Raw genomic sequence first — 12823 nt, forward strand, 5'->3', positions numbered from 1 at the left:
CAGCAGAGAGCCAGATGCAGGGCTCAGACTCACCAACCATGAGATCATGACCTGAGCCGAAGCTGAAGTCAAACACTCAAATGACTGAGCCACCCAGACACCCCTATCATTTTTCATTTTTAAATCCTCAGCCTCACAAAAAGTCATCTCATATAGTCAGAAAAGAGAGCTATTCTTCTCTGATAACTTATCAGAGTTAACACATGAATTCTTTCTCCTTCACTTGAGAGAACAATTTTGAAATTTAAATATCTCCTACATAAAATATAATTTTTCATTCTGAACTTCAGATTACTTTTTTTTTTTGAGAGAGAGAGAGAGAGGGCACAAGTGAGCGAGGGGCGGGGGGGGGGGGGGGGCAGAGAGAGAGAATCCCATCAGGGGCAGAGAAAGAGAGGGAGAGAGAGAGGGAAAGAGAGCGATAGAGAAGCAGGGCTTACCCAAAGCAGGGCTCATATACGCCCGAAGCAGGGCTTGAACTCACCCAAAACAGAGCTCAAACCATGAGATCATGACCTGAGCCAAAATCAGATGCTTAACCGACTGAGCCACCTAGGTGCCCTGAACTTCAGATTCTTTTAAAATACTATGACATAGTGGAGGGAAATGGGCTTTGGGGGCAGAGACACCCAAGGATGACTCCCAACTTCGGTATTTACTAGCTGCGTGGCTTAATCTCTCTGAGCCCCCATTTTCTCACTCATAAAATGGGATAACAATGCCTGCCTCATCTAATTGTGGTGAAGACTGAAATAAAGCAGTTTAGTATGGTGCCTAGCACATAGTAAATGCTCAGTGTTGGTTATTTCCCTTTCCCATTGTAATCTCCTTTTATATTCCATCTTCCTCAGAGAAAAAATGGGTATCAGTAGTATTTATGAGGCAGTCTAATGTTCCTTAAGGACTTTAGTTTAGTTGGAAGGAAGTCTGCCCTCACTGAGTATAATAATCTGTGTCCCTATCTTCAGGCCACCCCTCCACTTATGCAATGACTCCCAGTCCCCTCACCTGCTAAGGAGTCATCACTAAAATTGTTCCCCCACCCCCTTTCTCTTGTCTGATCACCCTGTTCATCTTCCTATTCTGTCTGTTTTGAAACTGGTTTTTTTTTTTTTTTTTTTAATTACTGGGCCTTTTCCTTTTTTTTTCTTTCTATTTTTAACTTTCGATTGGAAAAGTTCAAACATACAAAAACACACATAAAAACATAATAATTCTCAAGTACCCATCATGGAGATTCAACAGTGAGCCATTCATGCTCAATCCTGTTTCATCTACATCTGTACCCACTTCCACCCCAACCCATATTATTTTAAATCTATAAATATTTCACCACATAGCTCTAAAAGAACTCCTTTAAAAATATAACCACACAAATTAAAAAAAATAAGAATTCCTTATCATCATTAAAAAATAATGGCATCCAATCATGGCTCAAATTTCCCCATAGTCTCACACATGACAAAAGTTTTTTACAATTTGTTTGAATCAGGATTTTAATAAAGTACATACATTGCAATTAGTTGATAAGCCTTATTTTAAATTTCTTCTTATTGATAGGTTCCCTTTCCATTTTTTTTTACAACGTATTCCCTAATGAAACATGGTTATTTGTACTACGGACAGCTTTTCTACAGTCTGGATTTTGCTAATTGCTTCCCTAGAGTGTACTCTAACATGTTCCTGTGTTCTGTGCTTCTTATAACTTACTAGTTGTATCTTTAGAAGCTTAATTAGATTCTGGCTTTTTTTTTTCTTTTTCTTTCCTTTTTTTTGGTGGGGGGGTGTGGAGAGAGTGGAGAGGGGAGCAAAACTACTTCACAAGTGATGTCATATTTATCCACTAAGTTATCTTTCTGGCACCAGCAAAGAGGTTGCAAAATAGTCCGATTTTAATTCTGTCACCTATTTTAATTCTGTCATACCTTTTTCATATTAGCTAGAATACTTCTAAAAGAAGAAACTTCCTTCCTCTACTGCTTGGTTACTTAGAGGTTCCTATTCTCTCTTGGTAACTCGGTAAAAATTCAGAGGGTAACTGGAAGTGAAATGTTGGGTCATTGGTATGTACATATTCAATTTAATGATTAATGCTAGCTTTCTAGAGTGATTGCACAAGTTTACAGTCCCACCAGCTGTGTTTGAGCCTTCCCAATGCTCTTTACCTTGCCAGTACATGGTACTGCCAATATTTTTCATTTTAATCATTCTGTGGACATGTGGCGGTAAGTTGTGATTTTAATTGCATTTCCCTGATTAGGAATGGGATTGATGACTTTCACTTTTTTTTTTTTTTTTTTTGGCATTTGGATATCCTCTTTTGTGAAATGCCTGGTCATGTCTCTTGCACATTTTCCAGTTAGGTTGTCTATTCATTGTTAATTTGTAAGAATTCTTTATACACTGTGGATAAAAACTCTTCACTAGTTTATATGTTCCCTCTCTACAGTTTGCCTTTGCACTCTCTTAATCTTAATGCACAGAAATTTAAAATTTTTCAAAAGTTTACTACAGTCCAATTTATAAATCTTTTCTTTTATGATTAGTGCTTTATGTGTCCTGTTTAAGAAATCTGCCAATCCCAGTCATTAAGTGTTTCTCCTATAATAAATTCTAGGAGACTCTAGATTTGTATTGATGGTGTGAAGTACAGGTCAGTTTCATTTTTTCTACCCCCATTTACTGAAAAAAAAAAAAATCTCAGTACTCTACAGTGTCATGTGGCTTGAACTGAATCCATGAAGATCAACTTGGAGAGAAAGGTCATCTTTATAACATTGAATTTTTCAGTTCATGAACGTGATTTATTCTTAGATTTGGTTAGGTCTTTGGTCTTTCAGTAATGGTCTATAGTTTTATGAGGAGGTCTTACACATCTTTTATTAGATGTACTCCTAAATGTGTTATGGTTTTTGGTACTATTATAAAAGATACCTGCTTCATTTTCAAATTTTCATTTTTGGTAGGTAGAAATTGAATTTGTATGCTGACTTTGTATCTATCAACCTTACAAAAATCATTTGTGGAATCTATAGTTTAGTTGTAGATTATTTTGGATTTTCCCCATATATAACTATGCAACCTATTAATAAAAAAGTTTTATTTCTTCCTTTCCAATTTTTATATCTTTTATTTCTTCCTTTTTTTACCATATTGCCTATGACTCACAATACAACATTGATCAGGAAGTTTGATGTTTTTAATGTTTTTATAAATAAGACTGTTTTCTTACTTTCACTTTTTGATTATCTATTACTAGTGTATAGAAATAATTGATTTTTTATATTTGTGTCTTTCAATTCATTGATTAGTTCTAATAGTTTTTTCATACAATTTTTTTAAGGATTTTCTATATACAGAGTATGTTTTCTGCTGGTTCTGGATAATTTTGCTTTATGCATTTTGAGATTATGTTATTAAGCACATACTACTTTCATACTCTTTCATTTTCCTGATGAGCATAATTATATTTCTAGTAATGTTTCTTATTTAAATCTACTTTGTCAATAGCTCTTTTGTTGGTATATGTAATGTATATCTTTTTCTGTCCTTCTACGTTTTTTTATATCCTTCTATGTAATTAAGGGTTTCTCTTATAAACAAAAATATATTTATACATATATATTCTCTTATATATATATATGTATAAAAATACATATATTTTTAAAGTTTAATCTGTTTTCTATTTGTCTTACCTTTTTTTGTCTTACCTTTTTTATGTTAATTGGTATTCCAACTCCATATTCCATTTTCTTCCCCTTCTTAGCTATTAGTTAAACATTATTTAATTATTTGTGTATTGACTGCCCCAGATATAACATATACCACTGACTTTCTGCTGACTTTAGAAATCTAACTGGTAGCTTCTTTCTGCACTATGAATACATTAATAGTTTTCTGGTTTCAGTTATTTCTGTTAAAAAGTTAAGTTTTTAGTTTTATTGCTTTTCCATTAAAGGTAATATATATTACCACCTGGGCTGCTTTGTCTCTGGTTTTCAGCAGTTATGCCACAATGTACCTAATATGTTTTCTATATATTTATTCTTACTGGAGTTCATAGGGCTTCTTGAATCTGTGGCTTCATTTCATCTATTTTGAAAAATTCCCAGCCTTGGGGCATTGGGTGGTTCGGGTGGTTAAATGTCGACTTCAGCTCAGGTCATGACCTCATGGTTCCTGAGTTTGAGCTGTGCATCAGGCTCTGTGCTCACAGAGCTTGCACTCTGCCTCTCTCTCTCAAAAATAAATAAACATTTTTTTTTAATTAAAAAAAAAAAAAAAGAAAAACTCCCAGCCTTAATTTCAAATATCATCTCTTAATTCATTTTCTCCTCTTTGTGTTCCCATCACAGCATATGGAAGATCACTGAATCACTGGGTCCCATGTGTGTTTTATGATCTTTTCCATATTATTAACCCTTTATTTCCCCTTGCTTCAGTCTGGATATTTTTGTGGTTTGTCAGTTAGCTTATTCTTTCTTTAGCTCTGCCTAATCTACTGTTAAATCTACTTACTTCTTAATTTCACATGTTGTATTTTCTAGTTCTAGAATTTTCTTTTGACTTAAAAAAAATTACGGTTTCCAGTTGTCTACTGAAATTCTGAAACTTGGCATTTAGTCTCTTTAGCATATGTATCATAGTTATTTTAAAGTCCACATCTGGGGCGCCTGGGTGGCGCAGTCGGTTAAGCGTCCGACTTCAGCCAGGTCACGATCTCGCGGTCTGGGAGTTCGAGCCCCGCGTCGGGCTCTGGGCTGATGGCTCAGAGCCTGGAGCCTGTTTCCGATTCTGTGTCTCCCTCTCTCTCTGCCCCTCCCCCGTTCAAGCTCTGTCTCTCTCTGTCCCAAAAATAAATAAACGTTGGAAAAAAAAAAAATTTAAATAAAGTCCACATCTGATATCTCTAGTATCTGGACCATTTGTGGGCTTGCTCCTATTGTAGTATTTTTCTCTTTATATCAGTCATATCTTTTCTTCCTGTTTGTCTTTTTTTTTGTTGTTTTTTAATGAGTACCAGACATTGTATTTGAAAACAATTAGGAGATAATATGAGACCTAGGATGATGTTATTTTCTTCCAGAGGAAATTAACTTTTGCTTCTGGTAGGCAGCTACATCTGGCACTAACAATCCCAGATCATCTTGATCTGATGTGAATCTGTCAAAAGTTTTGCTTAGTTTTTCAGCCTCACTGAACCTATAATAAAATGTTATCTTTGGTCACAGCATGATCCAATGAAAAAGATTTTGAAAATAAGAAGCCTAAGGGACTTAGCTTCTAATCCTAGATATTAATACTGTCAAGCGCTTCTTTGACTGTGCTCTTATATATTAAAGGATGATAATTTGTACCACCTACTTTAACTATTGTTTGAACTCCAAATTATACAGTAGCTAATGCCAAGCAACGTACCAAAGTGCCAATATATTCATTCATTTCAACTATAGTTGTTTAACCAATATTAAGCAATGAGAAGAGCCTGGTATAATATGAATTAGTGAAGATTTTAAGAGTATAGTATATAAAGAGTTTTTATGTTACAAAAGGTAACAAATTCAAATATTTTTGACATTTCTAAATTTCATATAACATTAATTACCAAACAAATAAATATTTATACATACTTTTACATCCCATTTTTGTAAAAAGGTTCTTCAGGTCAGGATCCTTAGCTTGAGATTTTACTCCACACACAAATATTTTTGAGGTATTATTATTTGTTAATATTGACATATGGGCAACTGTGTACCATGAACCTGTATTGACCATTAAGATATCATCATCCGTATTTAATAAAGCCTTTACAGAATGGACAGCGAGACTTCGAGATTTGTCCTATAAGATAACGATATGATTAGAACTTCAAAGGGTTTGACAAGAGGCATGAACTGATTTCTTTTTGCTTAGGTAAAATAAGTACTTGGTAGGAGTGTTGAGATACCTAATCCTTTTGAGTTTAAAACACCTTAATATATGTTAGAATACAAAGTTAACAAAAATAACTGATATAAACAGATTTAAAACAAAGACATGAACTTTGTTTAGCCTAGTTATCATTTAACTTTTATATAGTACTAAGACAATGCCAAAATCCCCAAAATGTAATTAATAGATTAGTGATATCCTACTACAGCTCCCATTCTTACCCCTTGATGAAAACTCATCAGCTACTTCCATTCTTTCTTCCCCATTACACTATCATTTAAATTGCTGCTAGTTAACAGATATTACAAGATGGCTGACAAGCTCATAAAAGGGGGCTAGACAGATGAGTTTTTGTAGTTGATCTCTGTGCTCAGCAGGGTATCACTACTGAATAAAGGCCAAGACATTCTACCCAAGAGTATGGATGCTGTCAAGGGATAAAACTTAGGAGAACAAGGTAAATCTGAAGCAAAAATTGGAATCTGAGGATTTTTCATTCTATTGAATCTAATTGTTTTTCATTCTGTTGAAACCACATTATTCCTCATATTCTCTCCCTACATTGATAGTCATCATATACCTCTTACAAATCAAGGCTCTAAGCCCATATTAAGGAAATAATGGGAAGGTATTACATATTGCATTTTCAAATTCAGGATGGTACTAGCATCTTCCCCAGAAATGGAAGGTAGAAAAGGTATCATTGCACTTTTTATTTTATTTTATTTATTTATTTTGAGAGAGAATCAGAGATAGTGCAATTGGGAGGTGGGGCAGAGAGAGGGAAAGAGAGATTATCCCAAGCAGGCTCCAAGCTGCCAGCACAGAGCCCAATGAGGGGCTTGACCTCAGAAAACTGTGAGATCATGATCTGAGCCAAAACCAAGAGTTGGACACTTAACTGACTGAGCCACCAGGTACCCCTCATTGCATTTTTTTTAATCCTCCCTTGGAAGAGAAAACTACAGCCTTTCAGCTGCCAGCAATACAATTATCCCCGTCTATAGAGTCTGAGAAGGAGAACATGTTCTTCATAACTTTACATGGGACAAAGATGCTAGAGTACAATAGGAACACTGATTGTAGGGGTATTAATTTTATTCAAGGTTGAAAATTAGGCTTTATTAACCTTTTTGATCATCTATAAAAATATAATCAGTTTGTTAGGGTTTTTTTAAGTGTTTTTTTTTTGTTTGTTTATTTTGAGAGAGAAAGAGAAAGAGTGGGGGAGGGGCAAAAAGAGAGGGAGAGAGAGATTTCCAAGCAGGCTCTGTAAACAGAACCCAATAGTGCTTGATCTTACAAACCAAGAGATCATGACCTGAGCCGAAATCAAGAGTTCAACACTTAACCCACTGAGCCACCCAGGTGCCCCGTGTTAGGTTTTATTTTTAAGTAGAGAGATTCTTTGAATAAGTAGGATTATTGAGAATCACAATGAAAGTAAATGTTTACCTGAAATATAAGTTTATAATCTTTGAAAAGATCTATATTTAGAAGATTATTTTTAAGATGAGATGGAAAAATTAAGACATCATAGCAATGTTGGTCCACAGCAAAGACTTTATCATCAATATGCAATACAGATTTGACTTTATTATAGCCTCTTTTCTTCAAACTATAATAAACTTCTTCAGGGCTGTAAATATGCAATATTAGGTTGTAATTAAAAATATATTAAAAATGCACTTAACATTACCATCTTTACCCCCCCCCCCAAAAAAAGTATCACTGCATCTATTGCATTTAATGGAACTTATAATTTTAGCCAACAATAAGTTTAAAGATAATTAAAGACAGAAAAGTTAACATATTTATGTAATTACCATTTAGGAATTTGGTGGGTTTTTTTTTTAATTTTTATTTAAATTCTAGTTAGTTAACATACAGTGCAATATTGGTTTCAGGAGTAGAATTCAGTGATTCATAATTTACATATAACACCCAGTGCTCATCATAACAAGTGCCCTCCTTAATACCCATCACCCATCTAGCCCATCCCCCATGCACCTCCCTCGATCAACTCTGTTTGTTCTCTATCATTAAGAGTCTCTTATGGTTTGTTTCCCTCTTTTTTTCTCCCCACTTCCCATGTGTTCATCTTTTTGTTTGTTTAAATTCCCCATATGAGTGAATTGTATGGTATTTGTCTTTCTCTGACATTTTGCTTAGCACAATACCCTCGAGCTCTATTCATGTCATTGCAAATGGCAAGATCCCATTCTTTTTGATGGCAAAGTTATATTCCATTGTATCTGTATCCATTCATCAATTGATGGGCATTTAGGCTCTGTCCATAGTTTGGCTATTATTGATAATGCTGCTATAAACATCGGGGTGTATGTACCCCTTCAAATCCAATTTTTGTATCCTTTGGGTAAATACCTAGTAGTATAATTGCTGGATCATAGAGTAGTTCTATTTTTAACTTTTTGGGGAACCTCCATACTGTTTTTCAGAGACACTGTACCAGTTTTCAGGGAATTTGTTGATAAGATCCTGAACTAAATCATGATTTCCCAGTCACTCCCCTAGACATGTCCACCGAGGAGAAAGGTAGTATTTCTTATCACATTATTTAGAAAGGCTAGCAACTTGAAATAAAAATAAAGGATTTGATTAAAACTCTTACCTGATTTTACAAGTATTTATCCAAGCATAAAGTGGCAAAGTGGAGGCCCTTAGTTCCTGGTTCCTAACTGTTTCTGGAAGAATGTGGTAAATTGAAAGGGCATCGTGTTTGATTCGACATCTTGCCAATGCTGCAGCCAATTTTATCTTAAAACTAGAGACAGAAAATCCATTTTTGGTGACTACTGCATTGAAGACAAGACTATCAATTTTCCACTAGAAAAATTCACAAATTAGACTTAGAATTCTAACAACTATTTCTGTAATTCTACTTTAAATTTTCATAGTATAAAATAATATTTAAAATTAGAAATCCAATAATCCTGCCTCCTTTTTTCAGTTTTTGCTGCTTCTGTACAGATATGAATCTCCTCAAATATTTATCTCAATTGTTGATTGAAAGAAATTTTATACAGTGAAAGAGGTGTGGAATTTAGTCAGACAAATTTGAAGTTAAATTCAGTTTCTGTCACTTACTAGCTGTGTGACCTCAGGTTTATTAATGAATCTCTTTTCTCAGCCTGTTTTCTCATCTGTAGAACGTGGTCACATTACCTTAATGTGGTGATTACCAACCATGTGTGTAAAGTACTCAGCACAGTGCCTGGCACATGGCAGATACTCATTATAGCTAGTTATTGTCATAGTTGCCAACAGTGTATTCTTAATAAGATTAAGGAACTGTCATGAATCTGTATCATGTCCTTCCCAGTTCCGATGATCCCAGAACAAAAAACAGAGCAGAGCACGATGTGGGGCTTGAACTCGTGAATCTGAGAAGAAATTAAGAGTCTGCCACTTAACCCAGGGAGCCACCCAGGTGCCCTGAGAGGATCCAAAGCAGGCTCTGCACTGACAGCAGAGAGCCCAATATGGGACTCAAACTCAGCTCAAACTCACAAAATGTGAGATCATGACCTGAGCCAAAGTCAGACACTTAACTGTCTGAGCCACCCAGGCACCCATTTTTATTTTTTTTAATGTTTATTTATTTATTTATTTTGAGAGAGAGAGAGAGAGAGAGAGAGAGAGAGCGTGTATAGGTGAGCACAGAGGAGGGGCTGAGAGAGAGGGAGAGAAAGAATCCCAAGCAGGCTCCACACCACCAGGGCAGAGCCAGACACAGGGCTCAATCTATGTACCATGGGATCATGACTCAAGCCAGAATCAAGAGGTGGATGCTTAACCAACTGAGCCACCCAGGTGTCCCTATTTTTTTAATTTGTTTATTTGTTTATTTTTGAGAGAGAGTGTGTGTGCACACAAGCAGGGGAGGGGTAGAGGGAGGGAGGGAGGGAGAGAGAGAGAGCGAAAATCTTAAGAAGGCTCCATGTCCAGTGCGGAGACTGATGCAGGGCCCAATCTTATGACCCTGAGATCATGACCTGAGCAGAAATCAAGAGTCAGAAACTGAACTGATGGAGCTCAGACTGTGAATTTTAATATAATTTAATCACACAAAAATAATTTAAAGTATATATACAGTTATAAAGATTTTTGTATAAATACACAATATCAGATTGAGGATAAAGACCAAATCCAAATGCTATTAAGATAACCAGACATGTATTACATTTATAAATGAAACATCCTGTGGTTACTAAAAAACTTCTTCCACAGGTGTAGGTGGACTGCAATGATGAAAATGGAAGCAAAAACCATTCTCAACATTCTGGATCCAGAAGTCCACCTCCTGCTATAATTTGAACGTTATCACAGAGGGTTGCCTAATTACCTCTTTGCCAGGAAACAGCCAACGCTGTCTTTCTATATGTTAAATTGTAGTTATGTAATTTCTAAGCTTACATCCAAAATGAACTCATTAGTTACAGGACGGAATCTAAACTCTTTATCATGATACACTAGGATATTAATAATTTAACCCGAACCAACTCTTCAGTCCTCAGTTTCCACATTCCCACCACTCCCGTCCACAAATCTGGCCACACATGGAACTATTTTTGCCCCTCTTAATAGCACACCACATCCCTTCTTCCTCTCCCTCTGCCATTCTCTCCCTCTGTCTCTCCAGACAGTATGGTTTGGACTCTGCAATCAGACTACCTGGATTCAAATTCTGGTTCCATCAATTACTAGCTACATGACATTAGATAGGTTATTTAGCTTTTCTAAGCACTAGGAATTAGGAACTAATATCTAACTTACAGAATTGTAGCCAAGGTACTTTTGAAAATGTACTTCCAAGTCAAGCTATTCAAGAAGTGATAATAATTAATATGCCTATTCTTTTAATATTGTTAACTAAGAAGTGTGATCAAACCTGGGCTTCCACCCTTATGTAACTTATAATTTGGTGGTATAATAGACGTATAAACGATTAGAGCACAACGTGATGAATGTTGTAAGATACACAGATAAAGAACAAATTGAATGTATCAGAAAAAGAACAAAAATCAGCCCAAAGTGACTTCTAAGAGAAGGAGAAACTTGAACTATTAAAGGAAGAACAAGAGTTTTCCAGACCACAAAAGGAGAAAAGACACACAGAAGGCAGAGTACAATAAAGATACAGAGATGTTAAACGGCAAAGCATACTTGTAGAATATGGGGTGGTGAGAGATCCAGGCCTCAAATCACCAAAAATCTTATATACCCATGCATGGGAAGTGGGAATGTTTTCTGTAGGAAATGGAAGGCCATTTAAGAATAGAGAAATATCAATTAATTCATGAACAAATATTTTCTTCCTTACTATATTCCAGGTGCTGTTTTATGTCCCAGAAACATAGGGATAAGCAAGGAAGACACCGTTCCTGATATCACAAAATGTAGAGTCTGGTAAGGGGAGACAAAGCAACTAATTTTCAATGTCATAAGTATTTATGACAAAGGAAGGCAGGATACTATGATGACTCAAGGGGAGTCAAGGAAAGTTTCCCAGGAATCACATTTAGGCTAAGCCATAAGGGTAGAAGTAGGAGTTAGCCAGGAATAAGGGATGAGGGGTATGTGAGACAAGCTGTCCAGTGTTCCAAGTAGAAGAAGCATCATATATGAAAAAGTATCTGCCAATTCTGAAATACGTGCCTGAGAAGTTGAGAGACATGCAGAGCTAAAGACAACTCATTGGCCACAGGGAACAAAAATGGAAATCTGAGGCATGCCAACTTTATGGGAGGGGGGCTTTGATAATGTCCTCAGGCTTTGAACTGGGTCACCAAAAGACAACCCCAGGAATAAAGTAAAAAGGAATAACTGGCCTTCACAAGGAATAAAGCCCAGCTTCCAATCATTTCAACCCCAGAATATTAAGTCACCTGGGTTTGTTAGTGCCCCAGGTCTAGTTGAAGCCTTACAGTAGCAAAAGTATATGCTGCTTCTAAAGGAAGGTAACAGTATCCTAGGCCTCAAATGAAATAAACATATACAATATCAAATTATACCTAATACAGTATGTCCCAAAAAACTTTAAATCTAATAATAATGGCAAAAAGAATTATTCCCAATGTTTCCATTAATTATTTTATGTAATTAGAGGTTTATTGGATTTCTAAATATAATAAAGGAGTTGCAGTATTTTTCAGAAAAAAAGGGGGGTATACCATTTTTATATTTATTCCTATAGACCACTGGAAAAACATAATTAAGAGAAAAAATGGATAGAAGGTAAACAGAAATATGTTCTAAAATATTTAGATAATACATAAATACAAAAGAAAATATCCAAATCACTTGCTTATAATAGGTTTTATTCTCTTATTTTTCGTAAGAAACCATGTGGGTTATTTTGAATAAGTCAGTGATGGTTCATGATGTAGTGGCGAAATGCAATTTGCTAAGGATAAAATAACAATGAAAAGCCTATATTTTAGGAATATCATGTCTCTGTCACAACCACACAGGTGAGAAAAGGCATATTTCCTATATGTTTTTGTGTTGCTTTTCCTAAGTCAGGGAATGTTATTCTGACTAGCAGCTGATCATGGTGGGGCTATGATTATACCTAGTTAATGGGAAGTTCTTGCCCTTAGCAGACACATTTAGCATATCAATGTTTCCTTTTATAGTAGAAACCTACTGGTTTGCACTTTAAGGGCTGCTGCTTTCCTTCTGGGAATAGAAATCCCCCTCTCCTGAAAATGTTCCTTTCCTCCTTCTAGTCATACAATTTTCTTGGAAGGTGTCCCTAAGTGACTCAGTCTCCTTGGCCACAGCTGGTTGGCAGAGGGTGGGCACTTGACTCAAGGCAGGGTCAAGCAATTTTTGGATGTAGCAAGAGAGAATCAAGCCAGTCTTTCTA

At 35.7% G+C, this 12823-nt stretch overlaps 1 protein-coding gene across 3 annotated transcripts in view; it reads right to left on the reverse strand.

Annotated features, from left to right (window-relative positions):
* The window catches only part of NSUN7 (NOP2/Sun RNA methyltransferase family member 7), a 52748-nt gene that overhangs the window by 20356 nt on the left and 19569 nt on the right, over nt 1-12823 (reverse strand). For all 3 annotated transcript variants that reach the window (XM_047855472.1, XM_047855471.1, XM_047855473.1), the window contains exons 5-7: nt 8564-8716; nt 7387-7570; nt 5631-5841 (exon numbers count right to left, since the gene is read on the reverse strand). In XM_047855472.1, coding sequence (XP_047711428.1) covers nt 5631-5841; nt 7387-7570; nt 8564-8716 — 548 coding nt within the window. The remainder of the gene's footprint in view (nt 1-5630; nt 5842-7386; nt 7571-8563; nt 8717-12823) is intronic.

The sequence above is a fragment of the Prionailurus viverrinus genome, chromosome B1 (assembly GCF_022837055.1).
Source record: "Prionailurus viverrinus isolate Anna chromosome B1, UM_Priviv_1.0, whole genome shotgun sequence".
Classification (NCBI taxonomy): Eukaryota; Metazoa; Chordata; class Mammalia; order Carnivora; family Felidae; genus Prionailurus; species Prionailurus viverrinus.